The 21,750-nt window shown below is 43.2% G+C and overlaps 2 protein-coding genes across 4 annotated transcripts in view; one reads left to right on the plus strand and one right to left on the minus strand.

The window, feature by feature from the left end:
• COG5 (component of oligomeric golgi complex 5) overlaps positions 1-1,290 on the minus strand; it is a 193,147-nt gene extending 191,857 nt beyond the window's left edge. Inside the window, exons 1-2 of the mRNA XM_075024853.1 lie at positions 1,194-1,290; positions 127-266 (exon numbers count right to left, since the gene is read on the minus strand). Coding sequence (XP_074880954.1) covers positions 127-266; positions 1,194-1,260 — 207 coding nt within the window. The 5' untranslated portion in view covers positions 1,261-1,290. The remainder of the gene's footprint in view (positions 1-126; positions 267-1,193) is intronic.
• A 29-nt stretch (positions 1,291-1,319) lies between these two features.
• The window catches only part of DUS4L (dihydrouridine synthase 4 like), a 42,530-nt gene continuing 22,099 nt past the window's right edge, over positions 1,320-21,750 (plus strand). Inside the window, exons 1-7 of one of the 3 annotated variants that reach the window (XM_075024856.1) lie at positions 1,320-1,394; positions 2,044-2,178; positions 2,430-2,551; positions 6,055-6,172; positions 7,647-7,769; positions 11,053-11,279; positions 12,882-14,618. In XM_075024856.1, the coding sequence (XP_074880957.1) occupies positions 2,069-2,178; positions 2,430-2,551; positions 6,055-6,172; positions 7,647-7,769; positions 11,053-11,279; positions 12,882-13,129 (948 nt within the window). In that variant the 5' untranslated portion in view covers positions 1,320-1,394; positions 2,044-2,068 and the 3' untranslated portion in view covers positions 13,130-14,618. Of the gene's footprint in view, positions 1,395-1,487; positions 2,179-2,429; positions 2,552-6,054; positions 6,173-7,646; positions 7,770-11,052; positions 11,293-12,881; positions 14,619-19,420; positions 19,549-20,076; positions 20,182-21,750 lie in introns of those variants that run through there. The other 2 variants (XM_075024858.1, XM_075024857.1) reach the window with 2 other exon arrangements.

The following is a 21,750-nucleotide window of genomic DNA, read 5'->3' on the forward strand; positions in this document are numbered from 1 at the left end:
GGTACCTTTAGTTACTGCTCGCAGAGTACACTGGGCAATTTCAGAAGCAACAAGATCATAAGATTACTAAGCTTTTGACTAGTTTATATCGACCACCCCAGAATAACAGGTATGCTTTAAACTTACTTGTAAATGAAGCTCTTTATCCAACTGACTAATACCTTGGGCAAGTTTTGCTAGTTGCTCAGCTATCACAGCCTGATGGATAGACTGGGAAGTGTAAGCTTTCACATCAAAGTCCTCTCTGAAGAAGTCAGCATAACATTCTGAAAAAGATTTAGATTTTATTTTTATGCTTCAGAACAGTTAAATAATATTTATGGACCTAAAGTGTACAGTTCTCTGGCCTTCAATTTCTCCAAATGTAACAGCATATGCTCTATCACATAATACAAATGTGACACTGATTTGAGAAGAGACCACAACCAAGAGAAATGAGTTTGGATGGCTGGGGGGGACGGGTGGGGTGCGTAAATGGTGAAAAAGACACACGTTCCTTTACTCCCCACAGCCTTTTCTCGAGTAGAATACACTAAAACGTATTGATACCTTCTCCTTCAAACTTCACAGCGTAACCAGGGTGAGGCTATTGAGGTTGTACCCATAATCAAACACACACCAGTCACCTTCAAGTCGCGGAGGACTGGAGTGGCAGCAGACACGACTTCATGAAATCACACCGGACTCTTACAAGGGTACTGGTTTAAAAACTACTAAATTAACGATACCGCAATGATGATTCGGGACCAGACAAGACCCGAGTCTCCAGGCAGCGCATACTAGCGTTACCGAGCGCCTCCGTCTCTCCTTTCGGCGCACTTTTTTTCCCTTTAGGAGCAAGCGGCCACAGGTGAAGGGGCCGCGCCACCGAGACCCCCCTGCCGGCAGCGGGAGGTCTCCTCCCCGAGGAGGGGGACGCTCCGCAGGCGCGGCAGCACTCCCCAGCGCCCGCCGTCCCTCCACCGCCGAAACTTTCCGTCGCTTGACAGCGCGGGGGTTCACCGCCTTCCTCGCCCCGTCCCCGACCACCGCCGCCTCCCACGGCTCTGCCCGCCCGGCCCAACGCCGCCCTCGCAAAGGACCCTCCGCGGACGGGACCCCCCGACGCGGTCCCGCCGCCGGCGGCGGGGGGGGGGGGGGGGGCACAGCCAGGCGCTGCCGCCCCTCACCCGCCGCCACCGTCCGCGCCTCACCGTCCGCCAGCAGCTCGGCGAGGGCCGGGGCCGCGGCTCCGCCGCCGCCTGCCCCCGCCTCCTCCATGCTGGCAGGTACCGGGAGCCCGCGCGTCACTCCCGGGCGGCGGCGCGCGGCGATGATGGCGAAGGCGCGCGACGGAACGGGGCCGCCCAGCGAGCGAGCGCGCGGGAGGCGGCGGCGGGGCGCTCGCGCACGCGGTGAGCGCGGGGCCGGGCCGGGCGGGAGCCCTTAGCGCGGCCTGGCCGCAGGGAGGGGCGGCGGCGGCGGCGGCAGCACCAGCACCAGCACGGGCGGGCGGCGGCGGCAGCCGGGCGGCGCTCCTGGGGCCCGGCACTCCGGCACCCGGCGGGCGCCGGCGCGCGGGAGCGAGCTCAGGCCGGGGTGGTCGGGCCGCAGCCCCCGCCCTGCGGGGAGAGGCGGAGGGAGCTGGGCCTGTAGCGGGAGGACGAGGGACAGCGGGCCTGGGCTGAAGCAGGGGCGGTTCTGGCCCGACGTGAGGAAAACCTTTCTCTGTGGGGGCAGGGCAGGGGCTGCCCTGAGCCCCTGGTCCGGCCTCGGAGCCGGCCCTGCGCCGAGGGGTGGGCTGGAGGCCTCCCTTCCAGCCTGAACGACCCGTGCTGCGAGGAGTGAAAACTACTACAACGGGGGGGTTACGAAGGACAGCGGGGCTCCCGGCGCTCGTAGCTGGTGGCGGCGAAAGGCTTGCTCCTGACGCTGCGCGAGTGAGGGGCTTCTTGCGGAAAGCTTTACCAAAACGGCAGTCCGGTGTAAGGTCTAATGCTTTGCTGCTTGGCCGGTGAGAAATAGCTGAGTTACTTACACGCAAACACTGTTTGTTTTTTCCAGATGCTAAAAGGATCGCTAATTATTCATGATTGGTGACAACGTAGAAACTAAACGATGCCAACTAAAAGATCCCATGGATTTGTTTCATTCTGGGCAAGTTGTAAAAATATGTGCCCCTATGGTCCGCTACTCAAAGTAAGTAACTGTCATGTCAACTCTGTTTTCAGTGTATTTTCTCTGAGGAAGTTTATCTTGACTGTAAAACCAGGGATGATTACCTTTCTCTCCTTTAATTATTTAAGACGGCAGTAGACATGGGACATGTTTTATCTCATGATTATACTTGGACATCCCCACAGTATTACTGCATGTCAGAACAACATTTTAGAATAGCTAATCAGAAAAAATGTTTTTCCTATTTATCTCTTGATTTTCATTGTCTGCAGGTTGGCTTTCAGAACCTTGGTTAGGAAATACAGTTGCGATTTGTGTTACACACCAATGATAGTAGCAGCTGATTTTGTGAGATCTGCAAAAGCTAGAGACAGCGAATTCACAACAAACAAAGGTATTTTTTTTAAGAAACCATTGCCTTGTCAGAATGTTTTATGTGGTGATAAACCAAATTGGCCAAGTGAATAAAGTCTGTCACACAACTTGACATCCATTAACAATTTTGGTATACCATATCTGATTGATTGTAAAACTATAGAAATATTCTAGGTGAGAGTAAGCACATTCCAGTGATAGTGTGTCAAATTAAATAGTGGAAAACCTTGTCTCCACCTGAAATCAGCACCTCCAAAGCACTTTAGATGTGTGGTGGGTTGACCACACATAGTTGGCCAGTGGCTATGTACCCACACAGCTGCTCAGTCAGCCCTTCTCCACCCTCCCAACAGCACAGGAAGAGAACAGGAAGAGCAAAAGCAAGAAAAACTCATGGGTCAAGATAAAGACAGCTTAATAAGTGAAGGAAAGAAGGAGGAAAAAAAAACCCCAAGTGATGTAAAGGCAATCACTTCCCACCTCACACCAGCAGAACAGTGTCCAGCCAGTCTCCAAGCAATGGCCACCCTGGAACACAATTTCCATGTCCCAACGCACTTTCTTCTTCCCCTACCACTCCAGTTTCATTGCTAATGTTGATGTTATACAGTATGGAATATTTCTTGGGCCACTTTGGGTCAGCTGTCCCAGCTGTGTCCACTCCCAATTTCTTCCCCACTCTAATCTATTGGCTGGGGGCCTGGGGAGGCAGAGTGAGAAAAAGAGAAAGTTTTGACACTGTGCAAGTACTGTGCAAAAATAGCCAAAACACTGGTGCCTTATCAACTTTTGTCACAAAATCCAAAACATAGCACCTTACAGGCTGCTATAAATAAACTTTAAATAAATTTAAAATTTAACCCCATCCCAGCCAGACCCAGTACGAGATGGTAGTAGGATTCTTTTCCCAGCAATTGCTGCTTTTTGTGTGTTTCAGAGAAAAACACTTAACTCATTGCTGGGAAAAAAATTCTGGTCTCTAGCAAAAATAAGAGGGTTGCTAAAGGTGAAAACACTGATAGACCAGACATTGATACAGTGGATACAGCAGGGTTTCAAATTAGCTGGAGTGGGAAGTGGAAGGGGCTGTTGGTAGACTACTTGAGATATCGAGAGAGTGATAAAAAGGAGCAAGAAGGCAAGAAGAGACCAGGAAGTTGAAGCATGGCTAGGGTTGATGAGGAGAAGCAAGGCTTCAGGCATGGTACAGAAACATAACCAGAACACATACAAAAAGAAGAAGTATAAGGAGTTGTGCAGAGTCCTGGCTGTAAAGCAAAAGAGAAACATGGTATGAAATACATGGGAAGAAGTGACAATGATGCAGATCTGCTGGCATGAAGTGGCTGCAATAGAGGAGTGTAACAAGGAACATGCATAGGCTGCAACTGGAGGAATGAAGAGAGCGCTATGAACGTGCTAGTAAGATCAGCGTTGTAGGATCCATGAAGTGTGATGATTTAATCTATTCAGACCACTGAACTGGTGGTTTCATAGTTTCATAAGTATTTATATAGTATCAGGGGAAGTATATTTCATTATTTTAGCACTGGCTGTCTATTATGCTGCATTATTCAAATAGAACAGAGCAGTTACAGAGAAAAGTCACATTGGGAAGCACAGGTAGACTCTCTTATTAGTGGAATTCAACTTTAAAAAAGCATGAATAATTCTTTGTATGTAAAAATAAATGAGTAAGAACATAACTGACAATATATATGGCTCAAAGGTCCACAGAACCACTAGTTTGTTCCCTTTCAACTTACTTAGACTTCTGATCTACACAATGTCCTGTGGCATTGAAGTTCCACAGGTCAGATAATGTAGTATATTCTGGGAGGTGCAGGGAAGGGGAAAGAGGAAATTCTCTTTGCTGTAACTTTGCTGCCTGATAACAAGATGTACAAAATGAAATGTTCTAGTGTTGTAAACAACATCTTTTCCCTATTCACATCTTCCAAACTGGCCTTAATTTTATAGGCCTCTAAAACATTCTGCCACAGACAGGTTTGCCAAGATTATAGTATTTACATTCTTAGCATTTATGCTTTTAACAAGTAGCTCCACAACAGGTTGTGAAATTTTACTGTGGTTTTATGTTTAACTTCCTGGCTGTTGGGGGATTTTGTCTTCTAATTAGCGGAGTGGGTTTGGAGCCTACAATTGCAATTTCTGTTTTCCATTTTCTTTGGCATTGACATTTCTTTGTTGTTTATTTCTAAAATAGAGATAGATGTTCTTTGTGGCTGCTGCTAAAAAGTTTAATATGGCAAGACTCAGTATTTTTATTACTTAACGCTCAACCAAAAATTAGGAGCGTGGCATTATTCCGAAGTATTAGCTGCAGTAATATAAATCTCTTCAGCTAGAGCACTGTCTTAAATGGACGCTATTTGGAAAATATGCGAGGGATTTTTTTTTGCTTGCTGGATTTTTAGGTAACCTCTAGAAGTGTCTCAACTTGATTGAGAGGGTACTGCTGCCCTCTCTGACTTAAGCTCCAGTACTTCAAGAACTACTTATTTTCCATTAAAATAGAAAAATCTTCAGAAGCATTTGTGGTCTTTTCAGTACCAGAAGTGCACTTGCTTTGTGCATTTGTTGGATCATCCCTTTCCATCAGTGCTCAGATATCCCCCTTCCTCTTAACTGCAGTAATTGTTTATATGGAAAGTGAGTGCTAAGACTGTCTGAGGTATTTTTAGATGCCTTTAATGTAATGCAGTAGCTGTAAAAGAGGAGAGCATGTTCCAAATGACCATCTGGCTCTCTGCAGGGGCTTAGTAAATCACAAGTAGTTCAGCAGACCCAAGTTGAGGTACACTGACACTTTGGTTTCCCACTTGAGACAAAGCTGCTAAAGCTGCCTCTGCCCATGTGTTCTCATTCCAACTCTGCATATTGCATTGTTGATAAAAACCAGCCATGTTAGCACAGAAGAGGAAAAAGATGGGCTGGGATAAGGAAGGGCAATGCTTGTGGGTTGTTTAGCTCCTTTCTGAAGGGTTGGTTCTGTAAGCAATTTTCCCACCTGGCAAGACAGACAGCCGTGTCAGCACAGCAGAGGGACAGCATGCAGACAAGAAGGGGCAGGCTAGGAGGGGAAGCATGAAGGCTGCTGAGAAATAGAGAATACTTAGTTTCATATATCATCTTTGTGAAGGATAAGCATCTGACCAATTTCGGTCCGAAAAAAGTGTATGTCGAGCCAGCAACCACCTAGGACACATATGAATGTCTGAATTCCTATCTCTCTTGGTAGATGTACTTATTTAGTAACCACTGGTCAGCTACCTTTACACGTGCTCTAGGGCTTGCAGAACCACAAAATATTTGAGTTTGGAAGCACCTCTGGAGGTCATGTTATCTAGCCCCCCTGCTCAAGCAGGGTCACCTAGAGCCGTTTGCCCAGGACCATGGCTAGACAGCTTTTCAGTATATGAAAAACATTCAAAATTTAGAATTTCTTCTTTTTATATGCTGGGTTTTTTTTAAATCTCTAAATATCTTTTTGTTGAGTAGGTGATCATCCATTGATTGTTCAATTTGCTGCTAAAGAAGCACAGGTTTTGTGTGATGCTGCCCGTATCGTCTATCCTTTTGCAGATGGCATAGACCTAAACTGTGGCTGTCCTCAGAGGTAAAGTTTTGAAAAAGCTGGTGAAATAACGATGAAATAGTTTGGAATAAAGAATGCTGGTCTTCATTTTCATAGTATTTTTTGTCTTAACTTAAAAATAGACTTCGAGAGAGAAACAGCCTTTTAACCTGTCAGAAATGTCTATGTGGCAAGACACTGTTCTGAATGTTCTGAGATGCCTGTCACCATGGTGAAACTGGGAAAACCAGGTGTATTTGCCAACTTGCCTTTTTTCCTTTCTGAGATACTGAGTGTTGGCTCAGAAGTGAAGTGTCCATCCTTTCTCAACAGCTGTTAAATATGCATTACCAAAAAGCTTGCTGCAAATACTTTGGAGAGTGTTTTGAGAAATGATGTGGCAATTCCCAAAATAAAGAGGCAAGTCCCTGATGTCTGAGACTTCTGCAAGTGAAGGGTAGTCTTTAAAATATAATTATACAGATTATATAAATCAGGAAGTGCTGAGAAGAATTTCTTCCATCTTTTATTAGGTTTATAAGTACAGTGAATTAGTGATCTACTTCTCACTTAAATTGATAAAGATTTTGTCTTGACAGTGACACAGAGTAGTAATGCCCAAATGAAGATTCTTGCTAACTGGTTCAATTGAGAGCCATTTACTACATGCTTGTCAGGCAGTCTTTTTCTAAGTGAAGACCTCAGAAATAAATGTAGGAAAGCAAAAGAAAATGTTAAGGTGCAAATACTTAATTTATCTATTCTAATTAGGTTGTCTTGACTTAACATATAGTATTTGAGAAAACTCTTTTCTGGAGAGATCTGAGGCTTTGGAATGGAAGTGCGGGTTTTTTTCTAAGCTAACTACAGTTAAGTATGCCAAAGTGTAAGTTCCTTTTAGGCAAAAAATATATGCTTACATTTGAATTCTTTGTTTCTTGTGCATGCTGGTTTCAAAACAACAAAACTTTGTGCATTTAATCTGCCTTTATAAGAAAAATTATTTAAGAAAAAATCTGCTGCTCTTAAGTAGAAGCAAAGGTTATTTCCTGCCAATCAAAATAAAGTGTTTTGCAGTTGAGGGAAAACAGAATATTACTGAAATCATATCCTTACTTGCACTTCAAAAATCTTCCTTTTCAATCCAAAGTAATCTTCTGTTTAGAAGAAATCATAGACCCAATGGAAGGAGAAACATCAAATTATTTATTTTACATATGATCTAAACCATTGTTGATTAAGTGTTAATTTATCATCCCTGTGAGTCCATTTTGGGGACAGAAAATTGAACTGGAAGAGATAGTAATTCATCCAAAGTTCTAACAGCACAATGGACACAACCAGGATCTAAAAGTTGGTGTCAAACTGCAAACGAATCATCGATCTACAGCCAGTACTATCTCTGTTTACTCAACCACACATTCTAAAGGTCGTAAGGAAAGAAACTGCTGTATTTGACTGAAATTGATCTGCATTTTTTCAAATGTAGATTACAAACATTCTTTTTCTTTTAAAGATGGGCGATGGCAGAAGGTTATGGTGCTTGCTTAATAAATAAACCAGAACTAGTTCGAGATATGGTGAGACATGTACGGAATCAGATCGACAACCCTAGATTTTCAGTATCTATTAAAATAAGGTAGGTCTAACTTAAGTGCTGTTTGTGGTACATGGAAGAACCCTTTTAATGTTAGTGTAGTAGTTACACTATACTTTAATGTATGTATGTCCTGGTTTTGGCAGAGATAGAGTTAATTTTCATTCTAGTAGCTGGTATAGTGTTATGTCTTGGATTCAGTATGAGAAGAATGTTGATAACACACTGATGTTTTCAGTTGTTGCTAAGTAGTGTTTATATTAAGTCAGGAATTTTTCAGCTTCTCATGCCCATCCAGCTGGAGGGTACAAGAAGTTGGGAGGGGACACAGCTAGGGCAGCTGACCCAAACTGGCCAAAGGGATATTCCATACAACGTGATGTCATGCCCAGTATATAAACTGGGCTGAGCTGGCCGGGGCAGGGGCGAAGGGATCGCTGCTCGGGAACTGACTGGGCATCACTTGGTGAGTGGTGAGCAATTGCATTGTGCATCACTTGTTTTGTATATTCCAATTCTTTTATTATCATTATTTTACTCCTTTCTGACCTATTAACTGTCTTTGCCTCAACTCAAGAGTTTTACTTTTTTTTCTGATTCTCTGCCCCATCCCACTGGGTTGGGGGGGAAGTGAGTGAGCGGCTGTGTGGTACTTAGTTGCTGGCTGGGGTTAAACCACGACAGTCCATTTTGGCGCCCAATGTGGGGCACAAAGGGTTGAGATAACGATGGATCTGACCAGAGTGTATTAAAACAAATTTGATACAAGCATTCATTATATTAGTTTAATAGTTGCTGGTCACAATGTCAACTTATGAGCTCTTAGAGTTGTGGCACTCATTTTTAGAGTTCTGTTATGTATCACCTCACTTGCTGTATGTAGTCTCTGTCCTGCTGCTTATCATCTGTGGGAGGTGGATTAAGGTTTTCACTTAGATGTATTGTGTAATACTGACTTATGGTATGATAAAATTATCAGTCCTGGGACTCATCTGGTATTTGCACTCAGCATTGTCGTCACCTCTATTTTTCGGGAGCCATCTGCGAGAAACTTAATAATTACAACCTTTACCTTTCCTCCTCGGAGAGCCAATCTATGGGCGAGACACCTTTCTTCCCCGTTCCCTTCTCCTCCAGTCTAATTACAATAGCATTTGAGACTTTTGAAAGATTTCAATACCCTTAGGATGTTGAAACCAGCATGGTCTGCTTGCTAGGAACTAGCATGTTCCTGAATGTTGTTCAGGTCTTGTTTAGGGTTAAACAACTATTTAAGAATATCACCCAGAGATCTGCCCTGAGGCCGGATAATTATGAGTGGCAGGGTGTGTGGGATAGTATGGGCAAGTACCTAGGACAGCGGGCACTCCATTGTTCTGGAACTTTACTCCTGAACAAGTGCAGGATCCTGAAAAACTAGTAAAATATTTGGAAAAAGTATGATGTCACCCTGGAAATTACAGAGGGACACAAATCACTGCAACATGCTGGGGCCTAGTGCATGCCTGTCAAGCCCTGTTCAACACCACTCACTACCCTCAAGAGGAAGAGAAGGTCTCTGGATCTAACAACAAGGTGACAGGCACCACGGCCCCTCCAACCCTGGCGACAGGCACTACAGCTGAACCAGTGAACCAACCTGTACCAGTACCAGTTGCCCCCATACAGAAGAAATATACAAAAAAATCAGTTTGCTTAGCAAAGGATGAAGATGAGCCAGGGTCATCATGAGAACAGGAGGAAAAGGCAGAACCAGAGGTAATCGCCCAATCCCTATCCCTGAGTGAGCTGCGAGATACACGAAAAGATTTCAGCCATCCAGGTGAGCACATTATCACCTGGCTGCTCCCATGCTGGGACAAAGGGGCTAGTAGCCTGGAATTAGAAGGTAGGGAAGCCAAACAGCTGGGATCGCTTTCCAGGGAAGGTGGCATTGACAAGGCAATTGGAAAAGGGACACAACCCCTCAGCCTCTGGATGCGACTCCTGTCAAGCATGGAGGAAAGGTACCCCTTCAAGAAGATGTTATATGTCAACCAGACAAGTGGACCACCATGGAGAGAGGTATCCAATATATGAGGGAATTAGCTGTGCTAGAAATGATTTATTATGACCCAGACAACACACAGTTACCCAAAGATCCAGACAAAGTCCAGTGCACACGACGCTTGTGGCAGAAGTTTGTACAGAGCGCACCATCATCGTATGCCAGCCCACTGGCAATACTGACCTGGAAGGACAAAGAGGCACCAATGGCAGATGAAATGGTTTGCCAGCTCCAGCAATATGAAGAAAATCTCTCTTTCTCCCTACAAGCCTGCATCTCAGCTGTGGAGAAGCTGTGCCGGGTTTTCCAGTAATTCAAAGAGGGTATGTCCTACTCCCCACCTGTATGGACCAGTATCTCAGCTATTAGGGGGGAGCATTTCTCTGCCCGAGAGAGAATATAGAAGGTACACACCACAAGGTTCTCTGTGGTTTATTCTGTTAATTTAATATTACACATTATAATAATTTCCTTACACATGAAGACTGCTGAGATTTTTTGACTCCAAATGGTGAAAGAGTATCTGGGGCAAGTAATCTCAAATTTAGATAGTAGAATCAGCACAGCCTTTGACTACTACCCAAATAAAATACTGGATGCTAGAGTTTTCTTGCAATCCAAACGACATGAAAGTACAAGTTATAAGGTCTAGGGTTCCATAAAAGAAAAGCAATGCATAGTCTGCATCATCACAAGGATTTACATTGGGAGGCCAGAGTCACAACTGCGGTTGTCTGTAAAGGGAAGGGTAACAAAACTGGGAACTGGTCCCCACAGCTGCTGTAAGGAACACATCCTGCTTCACTTCATCACTTTCTAAACTTGTGTAAACTGTTGCTTTGCATTGCTTTGTACCACTTCATCTGCTATTTATCCACACATCTATGTGGCTTTTGCATATTTGTCAGTTTAGTTTCAACTAGTCAGCAGTCCTTCAGGAAAGGGGAACTATTACAGATCGGATTTTTTTTCCACAAAATATGCAAAATAACGATGTTTATTTTAGAATCTTTTGGGCACCCTTGCTCAATCTCTATAAAATTTACCATGTATATTTCAGAAATATAATATAATTGGGAAATGCTAAATTAAATAGTGGTTTTAACACATTAAACTCATAAGTCTTCATACAAAAAAAAACTTCTTTATCTTCCAACAGTAATATTTTCTTTATACTGTTATTTATACAAATCTGTGGTAACCCCTCCTTACGGAGGGGAGCTTTTTATACAGTTCAGGTAACTTACTATCTAATGTTTTCATTCTTTGGAATTTTAGGATCCATGAGGACTTAAAAAGAACAGTTGACCTGTGTCAAAAAGCTGAAGCAACTGGAGTTTCATGGATTACAGTACACGGGAGAAGTGTAGAAGAAAGACATCAGCCTGTACATTATGATGCAATTAAAATAATTAAACAAAGCATGTCTATACCTATTGTGGCTAATGGAGACATTAAAACTTTAAAAGATGCTGAAAATGTTCATCACTTGACAGGAGCAGATGGTAAGATTAAACATCCTATTTTCTAAGTAAACTTACAAATCAGATTTCAAAGTATTTATTTTGGCTGTAAGTAGGACATGATTTGAGTGCTTTTCACTCTTTGAGGAGACAAATGAAAGAGGATGTTTTAGATGCCTTATAAACTCAGAATCACTTGTAATCATCAGAGCACTAGAGCACTGTTATTCAAAGCCATAAATAACGATTTCCGAGGGAAATTACAAAAGCTCTTTGCTTAATTATATGCTATCTCATCACTCAGTAGTGGAGTTCAGGGGGACCTTCAGACATTCATTCTGTCTCTATGGAGCCGATCATCTTTAAAGAACTGTAAGCTTCCACTTGGAAATCTCTACTTCCTACACACGGGAGCAGATTTCTTATTATAAGAATATGGTGGAAAAAGGAAATATTGTTAAGCCAGATACTTAACAGTTAAGATGGTTAGCTTCAAGGACACAGTGAGGCATTGCACTCTCAGATCTGTATGTATTTACCTTGTCTTATACTTCAATGGTAAAATTTTGGGGTAAAGGATTGCCCTGCAGTTATTTAGTCACAATAGATTCCTACAACTGTCTATGGTTTCAAGACGATATGGAAATTCAGTACATATTTTGAAGAGGTAATCTGTATCTAGACACTTTGGATCTTAGAGCTGGAGAATAACAAGACAGAGAACAGTAGCTAGTGTCATAAGGAAAAGTTCATGTGGCAGGTTTCTTTTGATACTATTGATGTTTAATACCAACAACAAAAAATAGTTGAACCAAACTGCCATGCTGCTACAGTGACTTCCCCCCCAAATACAAAGCAGGAAGGAAATATATAACAGAAAAGAATGTTCTTATAGCCCAGCTGACCATCTTCAGTAGCAAAAATATAATGCATCATTTTTTTTCTGTCATGTACAACAGCGAAAGAAATTTGTCATATTTGATCATCCTACTTTTTAAGAAGAGACTAAGTGCGATAGATTATATGTTGACAGTGCAGGAAAACAGAATCCCTTAATTGCAGAAAAATTACAATAGAAATTCTGTGGGTTTATCTGACAATTTGGGATTATAGTTGGAAATACACTGGCTTGTTTAGAAATATTTACTGCAGACCAAGAGCCTTAAGATTTATATATTTGAGACATTGAGCCCTTACTGGAAGAAAGATTCTAGGTCAATGAATCAGCTCAGTTGCACTAAAAATGACTAAATTTAGCATATTGCTACTCTTGTGTCTTTCCGTCATAATTTTATGTTAAAAGACAGGCTTCTATGTGTGTAGCAAACAAAAACAAAATACTATTGAATTGCAGTTTAAAAAGTAGTGAAGAAAGGCTTCTGTGTCCTGTGTTTCATTTGAAAATTTCTGGAAGGATACATCATCAAGTAGAATGTGTTGACAGGTATTGTAGGTAGTCTGAGGTTTGGACTGTTAAATGGATTTCTCTGGTATAGCTATAATACTCATCCTTCTTGCTCTTCCCATTACTTGTCTGTAAGCTTTGGGTGGTTGTCCTGAGGGGTGCTCTACAAAACCTACAGGAAGTTTTAATGTAAAATTTAAACTATAATGTAACTTACTGCTTGAATTTCCAATTTGAAGGTATAATGGTGGCTAGAGGACTCTTAGCAAATCCGGCTATGTTTGCAGGATATGAAGAGACACCTTTGAAGTGCATCCAGGACTGGGTTGACATTGCTCTTGAGCATGGAACTCCTTTTACATGTTTTCACCATCACTTAATGTACATGATGGAACGGATAACTTCAAAACAAGAAAAGAAAGTTTTTAATGTTTTATCAAGTACCTCAGCAGTACTAGATTATCTGAATGACCGTTATGGTGTGTGATAACTGAAAGTATTTTAGTTCTGTGTAAACCTGTATTTTGCAATTGTCGATACATTGTTAAAGTTTTAATTGGGTTCCTACTTTTTAGTCACATTCATATATTGCGTAAGTATTTTCAACACAGCATAACATTATGATCAGGGTGATACTTCATATTTTTAGTGTTTTTATGTCAGCATTTTTCACTCCAGAAAATATTCCAGATTCCACAAATGTGGAATTCTGTTTACAATGCACTACTACACAGAGGATTGATTGTTGTAGGACTCCAGTTTTCTCACCAGACAATTGCTTACAGCAATATGTTTGCAAAACTAAGGCCTTTCTTAACATGAAACCGCCTAAAATCAGAAGGACTAGTTGTAAATAATACCAAGAATTTCAGACCAAAAGAATACAAAGGGAGCAATTATGGAAGTTTTTGCTTTAACTGACATAAGCTGTACTTTTAAATGTGAGTAGATTTTTCAAGCTTAAAGACTGTGAGGCCTTGAAGCCCAGCATAGTAGCCTCTTCTAAATGAGATGTTCCTTTTACAGACTCAAACTTTCTAAACTTACAACTTGGAAAAATTCCACACTTCATATAGTGAAAGAAACCTGGAATAGATAAGTGATGATGGAAAGAAGGAAAGAGTAAAATGAAGAGATAGTTTAAACTAAGTATGAACTTAGCTGAATCTAAAATACAAGACTTGAAAGTTCAATCTAACTACATTCAGTTTTGTTTATCTACTGTATAATAACTATACAAAAGATTAAATCCCTGTCAACTCCCAAAACAGAACTTTATAGGTCAAAGAAAAGCTGACAGATTCTCTCAGTGGGGCTCTTGCAGTCCTTTCTGCCTGCTGGCATGTTGCTTATCAAAGCACGACAGACACTTGGCTTTGAATGTTTGTATAGGAGGGAAATAGTGAAAATTAGAACAAGATAATAACATTACACACCAGCTGCATTTGTTCTGCCAGGGAAATTTCACAAATCTGCAGTACAATTATTTGTAATCAAATAATTTGTTTTCTTTATATGTTTACACAGAAATTCTTACCAGAAATTGCTTAGTTTTCTGACTCTGATACTTGTATGAATATACAAGTGAATAGTTCTAAATTTTCTAAATAAATTACTTTAATTTGTATACAGTTGTACTTTTTTTATTACAGTATAGACCATGAAAACCTGGGGGAGGGGAGGTTGCTTTTGATGCTACTCCCCAAATCTTTCAATCATTTAGAGATCTAAAATCTCACAATTTTTTTAATGCAATGGCATAAAAGACTTGGTCATTTTTCATAGTGAATATGTCTAATTTAGGCATATAAACAAAAGTTTGAAAGGCATGACATGAGTCATCAAGTCTAGTTCACTATTTAAGACAGCAAAGTTATGTAACTCTTCTGATATGGTCACCTTCCTGATGTGTTAACAAATGGAAAACTACAGACATGCTTTGCTATCCTAGGCTAATTGAGACAATCTCTACAACCTTTTTTGGTGGGATAGGTTCTCCATTCCTTCAGACAATTGACTCTTCTGGATTGTAACATTTTCTTGACATTGGATGAGCACAATTATGTATAGCATTCCAGGTAAAACCCCAGCAATGTCTTCTGCAGTTAATACTTCTCTTTCTAATGACTTACTTATCCTCAACTAATATTCATCATGTAATTTATGAGCTCCCAGTTTTACAGCAAAAGTTCTTACTTCCCAACTGCATGACATTGTATTTTGTACTGCTGAATTTAAAAAGTCTCAAGCTCATCCAACTACAGTGCAATACTTAGTTCTCCTTAGTTCTGAAAATGCCTCCAGCCTTCTGCGTCAAAATTAAAAAGTAAAACTATACAACTGAATTATAGAAGAAAAGGATTCCTGAAAGTTTTAACCAAGCCCTGTGTTAGCATTTTCTTAAGGTTTTTATGATTTGGCAAGCAACTATTTTTTTGCTGTGAACTGTCCTATAGGCGACAAGGAGCAGAGAAGAAAGAGTTCTTTATTATAATCAAATAACACAAATGCAAGGTGCTTTTGGGGTTTTTTTCTGGTAATAGTGGGGAAATTGAAATTTAGAGGACTTGAAATACCTTGACCTATTTAGGAACTGAATACTTGATGATTTTGAAGGCAGCAGTTGTTGTGCCTGTGTGAGATCAATCATAGAGATTTCTGCCTGAAGTACAAGACCTCAGTTGCTGTTAATATCGCTAGTAATTAAGGAGTGCTTGATCTGGCCAATTACGCATCATAAAAGTCAACGGAAGTTTATCATCCCTTTTTGAGGGTGAAATGAATTGTACGCCTTCGTCCCTTGTGAATTTTGTATGCATCTGAATGCACTTCACTGTGTTGGCATAGAATAAACTGCAAAATTGGAGTCATAAAGCCATACTCTGAACAGCCATACTGTTCAAATATACATCGATTGCTAAAGATGGGAGTTACTTAACTCTCAGTGTTGTTTTAGAATATGGTCATATTTCTCATTATAAGCCATCTGAATATGGGAAAATACTCATCTGCAGTTTAAAGCCACTGTCACGTCCCAATTTCTCAGGACAATGACTCAGGTTTGCTGATTCCCAGGTCAGGATTAAGGTGAAACAACACCAGGGATCCTTTAACTCACAAAACTCACCTTTTATTTGCTCACAAGAATAGACATGCTCACTACAGAAATTGGCATGCTCACAACAAAAATTGGCATGAAATGATGTCAGTAAACCATGTAACATGTGCTAACCATGCATCACCAAACATATACTACAGGCCTTGCTTATATGGCGATCAGTTCAGGGAAGACCATAAGGCAAGCCCTCCCATTGAGTCAGGATGTTCAGAGCAGACCCCCTTGCTTTCTAGACTCCTTCTCAAAGAGGAGCTTGGGGGCAGCTGGATCCACTCCTCGTCCCAGACTTGGTCAATGGATTATGTCTAAAGGGATGAGGTGTAGGGATTATGGAAAAGGGAAAGAGAGGGAAAGAGCAAGATTTCACCAGTCCTGGGTCCAGCATTGGTTCAGTCAGCTGAGGGGTCCGATTCCAGTGGGCTTGCGCACCTAGGGCTTCAGTTTGTGTCCTTTTATCATCCCTGCCCCTCCTTCGGGCGGGCATTAGGCTAATTAGGTGTCATGAGCGGTTTGTGATCCTTTGGGCTTGGGGGTTGTTTGGGGAGTAACCTCCCCTTCCCTGCATGGTGAGCTGTCCTCTTCAGCACATCAGAACCAGGAGCTGCGCACCCTCCAGCCCACCCTCCCCTCCTGTTGCTGCGGGGTGCTGATTGGCTTCTTCTCACCTGGGGTTCCTTGCTAGGCAGAGTTAGTCGTGAAGCAGAACTTGCCCCACCACAATGTTTGAGACATTAACTCTTTCAGTCTCTCACAGCCACTGGATATATTGCTTCCCTGTGTATGTTACTTGTAACATCACCAAGTATGCAGTCCTTCTATTTTCTAATTTTCAAATTTTTAAAAGTTATTCTGCAAGTAATGTAAGATACAAAGCTTTGTTTCCTATTTTAGGTCCTTTGCCTCCTGTAACTGATGCAGCTCTTTATGTTAAGCCACCCTGCACAACAACGCCATATTCTCATAATACCTGTACTTTCTTGCAACTTTTACCCTGCGGCAGTAACCCCAGCTCACTCAAGCAGCCTGTACAATCCCATTTTCTCTATTCCCTACTGTTATGTTGTTCCTTAGGACTCTTCTCTATCTTAGGTTGATGGCTGGGCAAATTCAGTGTGTGATGATGAGATAGCTGTCATACAAGCCAAACTAGAATGGAACAAGATTGAACTTTTTCTTTCAGCAGAGAATTAGTCGGATTTCTGTCCTCTAACCAGCTGCTAATACACAGGCATTTCATAATTCAATTTCTGAATACTTTGTCACCTTACTGGTGGGAGAGGAAGGTATTTCTTTTAACTGTAATGTTTTAAGGCTCATGAGGTTTTTTCCTAAAGCAGCCAGCCATTATATATTGTGTGGTGTTGTATTTATCACACTATGGTTCACTATAAGATAGGTAGCCTTAGATCAACAACACAGACTTCTACAGCTTCAGTTAGAATACCTTCCAGGAGTGGCAGAGTGCACTCAACAGAAGGGAGGTCTCACAGATATTTGCAGGAGGCTTCTCTCTGTTCCTCAGATCTCATTCTGGGTTGGTGGGGAACACACATCAGCTGCAGTGGAAGTGCACAGCAGTCATGGCCGAGTGAGTCGTTCTGAGATCTTGCGAAGCCCCTGAAGTGAAAAAGCAAACTCAGAGTCTCTGGCAGTGGGGCTGTGCAAATACAGTCCTGTCGCTATGAGGCTAGGTTACTGGGAGAGCAGCTTACAGTGCTAGAAAGAGGTGAGTAAGCAGCTCAGAAATGGAAACTGCTCTGGAATTAAAGGAGAGAAAGTCTTTAATAACATTTTAACAGCTTCAATAAAATATAAAGGCTGTAGGCCAATAGCTAAAATGTAATAACAAGGACATACTAAGACGTTATATTTTGTCTGTGCTTCTGAAAAAATATGTTTATGAAAACATATTAGAAATACTTCTTAAAACCCAGGCTGTTTCCACTGTGTAGATTGGATTGAAATAGCTTGTTGTATCGCTTTCCAGTATTTGTTATGCATAAACAATTATTTGGGATGTAACCTTTCATCCAGACATTGGCAGCAGCTAGGAGAATGTTAACACACTGGCTCCATCCCCAGGCCACAGACCTGGGAAATTTTAAGTGTAAACAATTTCAGATTGTGAGCAGCTGCAAACAGCTCCACTTAAAACTGCTTATGCAAGAACTTCCTACCCCATGTCAGTTCCAATGGATTAGAGTAACAAAGAACTACTATTTGCAGCATTTAATCTGTCCCATTTTGATGGAAATTAATTGGAACAGAATTACTGAAAGCAGGTAGTTGTGTCAAGAGGGCTGGTGATGCCCAGCTAGACAAGGTAACCCGCTTCTATGAGCAGCACCTCGGGATCTGCTAAGGCTCTAGGTAAGTCAATAAGCTGCTGAGTGGGCCCTGGCCTGAGCTAACTGAACAGGGTGCAGAAAACTCCTGGGTATGACCTGAGATTGCTGAACATGACATGCAACAGGGTGAGAAGCTGGTAAAAGCTGCAGGTAGCGCTGGGAGGGATGGCTGGATTTCACCAGTGGTTAAGGGGGAGTTAGGTGAAAAACTGAACTATACGGATAACTGGAGAGTCGTTTTGAGGGTCCTTTCGGAACTAGAAACTTGCAGGGCCAAGAGTACCCAATAACTGTACCACTACCTCAGTAACACCAGGTAAGGCCAAGACTGCGCAAGTAACGGTATCAGAAATACTGGATGTGGGTACAGATACAGCAGAACTCAGAACAACAAGGAAAAGTGATTAGGGGAGGGTTATGCCACGGCAAAGAAGGGGTTACAAGGGTGGCGACAGAGGTGGTCAAGAAATGGGAAAATGGGTACCAAAGTATGGAAATAATGTGCTCGTAGCCTCGCTGTGCTGATAAAAAGTACCACACAGGACAATAGGATAGAACAGGATTTTCTGAAGGAATATTGGTTTATTCATGAGGTCCAAACAGGCCTGTTTGACAGTGTTTGAGACTGTTGTTTTGTTGTTTTTTGTGGGGTCTTTATGAATACTGGGCCTGTTTTCCTTGCGAAAACAGATTTACAGGATGTTAATACACTAAGGTAGTGTAACGCATGGGGAGGACAGACAGACAGACACAGTATTTTAAATGAACTTCAGAAACTAATGAGCATGCTAGAGAGCACAGCTGAAGTCCCCGATCGAATAAGCTCGAGTCACGGAGCGGTGGGACCATCACAGCAAGATCCCGCAGCAAAACGCTTACAACCATTCCCTAAATGTGAAAAAGATACCAACCTTAACCTTCCTCAACGTGTAGATCCCTGCATTTCCCAACAGAGGTGTGGTCCCCTGGTAGATTCACGCCTACCGTCAGACTCGGCTTTCCAGCTGCCCCACACAAACGCCTCAGCAAGTCGTTATTCCATCCCTCGCCCCGCGCCCTCAGCCAGAGCCCGGGAAACCGGGCCGGTAGCCAAAGGCGGCCTCTGGGCAAGGGGGGAGGGCGGCTCGGAGCCTCCAGCTCCACCGGGGTGGGATAGAGGGGACTCTCCCTCCCCTCCCCTCGGGCCTGCCCGCACCTTTCCCCAGCTGGGACGGCGGCCACCTCCGCGTCACTCAGCGCCGGCCCGACCCACCTCCTCCGAGCGGGGCGGAGGCCGCCCGCGCCTGCACGCCCCCCCCCCCCGCCAGTGCCACCGCCCCTCAGCGCCGGCGGGACGGACGGGCTCGCTCCCTCCCAGCACCGTCCCGCGAGGCGCCGCTCCCCGCCCCTTCGAGAGCGGCTCGCCGCCATCAGGCTCAGCCGGGCGCCAGCGACGAGGAGGTTGCGAAGGCCGGGCGGCCGTGGGGGGGGGGGACGGGCGCGGGGCGGCCCAGGCCTCCCCGCCTGTGTGGGGGGAGCGGGGGCGGCGGGCAGCGCGTAGGGGCGGGAGGGAGCCTGCGGCACAGGCGGGGCTGCGGTCTCCTCACGGGCGGGGGCTGCGGTCTCCTCACGGGCGGGGGGGGGGGCTGCGGTCACCTCACGGGGGGCTGCCGCCAGCGGGCCCTGCCCTGCCCGCCGAGCCAGGAGCGGCGGCGGTGGTGGGGGTCCCAGTCCCCACCTCCCTCCCCCGGCGGACGGGCTCTGCCCCGGGGGCTGGTTCAGGAGGGGAAGCCGGTACAGTGAGACACCCCCCACACATCCCCCCGGGAGCTGCGGTTAAGTTATTTAGAAGTACTTCCCCTTTGAAACTCCGTGGCCTAACGCGAGGCAGCCTGGGCCCGGGGGGGCTGCCAGAGCCGCCGTGGCGGTGGTGCCGGTGCCGGCGGCTGGGGTGCCCTGGGCCCGCCTGAGCTGCTCCTTCCTCCGTAGGCCTGCCGGGACGATGACTTTCCAGTGGACGGCAGTTGCCGCCTTTCTGTACGGTGAAATAGGAGTAATTCTCGTACTCTGCCTGCCGTTTATTTCTCCGCTGAGGTAGGACTCAAGTGTGCTGGACGACCCCAGCTCGGTCTTTTCACTGTTTTGGGTTTATTTTACATGTTTGTTTTTATAAACAGGGAGCTATGCTGCATCTTAAACTAGTTGTGAACTAAGCTGAAACAATGCTGCTCGGTACTTGAGTATCAGGAGTTTCAGCAATCATAAGCCTCTTTTAAGGAGCTTTATGTTTGTTTTCCACACAGTGCTGATTCATCCAAGCAGCAGTCAAGGTTCCCGGGATGAGCCCCATTGCTTTAGCAAGTCTTCTCTTGGGGTTTTTGGAGTAGCCGGTTTACAGGAGGGCGTCTGGCTTCCCGTGCTGTGAGCTCAGTAAGAAACAGGAGGATGGTGTAGTTTTTTCAGTTGTTTGTCAAGTTTGTGAGGAGCAGCTTTACAACGTTGTGGTGTACACTAGGCATTGTGGGTGCTGAACAGATAAGAGATATCTGATAGTCAAAGGTAGCCACCTACAGCGTGTGTAAGGGCTGTAAGAAATTTGTGATCGTTTGTTTAAAAAAAATGTGGACTTCAACTTGATGCAAAAGGCACTTCAGGACTACTGAAATAAAGGCCTCTATAAACTTATATATCGATTAACAAAATAATAATACGTCTGGAACACAACACGAACATTAAGAAAAATAATTCATTCTTGTAAAATAAATGCTCTTAGTAAGGGAAAGAAACAACATGTATTAATTACTCTCATTGTATATGCAAAGGCCTAGCTTACAGCATTATCTTAAGATTGCTTCCTGTAAGTAGCTCTTCAAATTTGGTAATGTTATTTTTATTTCTTTATAGGAAATAAAGAAACCTAGCTTCTCTACAGGAGGCAAGAAAAAGACTTATGATTTCTTTCCGGAATATCAGTAATTCTTAAAAAAAACCAAAAAACCCCACCTGGGTAGCACAAAACTTAAAACTTTAAAAAAAAAAATTGCCTTTGTCTCAGTGTTGTGTAAAAACTGTTACATGTTTGCCTTCTGCATCTTTAGATATATTTAGAATGAAGAATGCAGCTTTTACTGTAATATCTTAAGGAACAAAACCTAAACCAAAACCCTGCTGTGTGGAGAGTTATAATTTAACTACTTAAACCTGTGGGAGAGTCTTGAAAACGGTTGGATCCTCCACAGCCGTTATTAGTGATGAGTCATGTTTCCTCAACTTCAGAAGATGAAACTGTTCTAAAATTTAATTTAACCTCTGATTTTTACAAGCTGGCTTGTGAGGAGTTCAGCACTTCAACATAGATTGAATTCTCATATTTTCTGTTGTTTTCTAATCTGAAGTGCAACTGTATGTAAGAAGGGAGAAGTATTATGGGAGTTGTAATCATCAGATTATTAATGGCTTATGTGAGGAAACTAGCTGCAAGAATTTCTGCAGGCTGATGACACGTGCAGAGTACATTGGGAGTATTGAAGTAGGTTTCATTTTAAACAGGGCTTGAATCCAGTCTTTGTGGCTGAAAAGCAAATTCATAACCTTCAGTGTTTTTCAAAATTTATTCAAACATCAAATACAGTGCTTTGAATTATATACAAAGGATAGATTTTT

The sequence above is a fragment of the Buteo buteo genome, chromosome 4 (assembly GCF_964188355.1).
Source record: "Buteo buteo chromosome 4, bButBut1.hap1.1, whole genome shotgun sequence".
NCBI classification, from domain to species: Eukaryota; Metazoa; Chordata; class Aves; order Accipitriformes; family Accipitridae; genus Buteo; species Buteo buteo.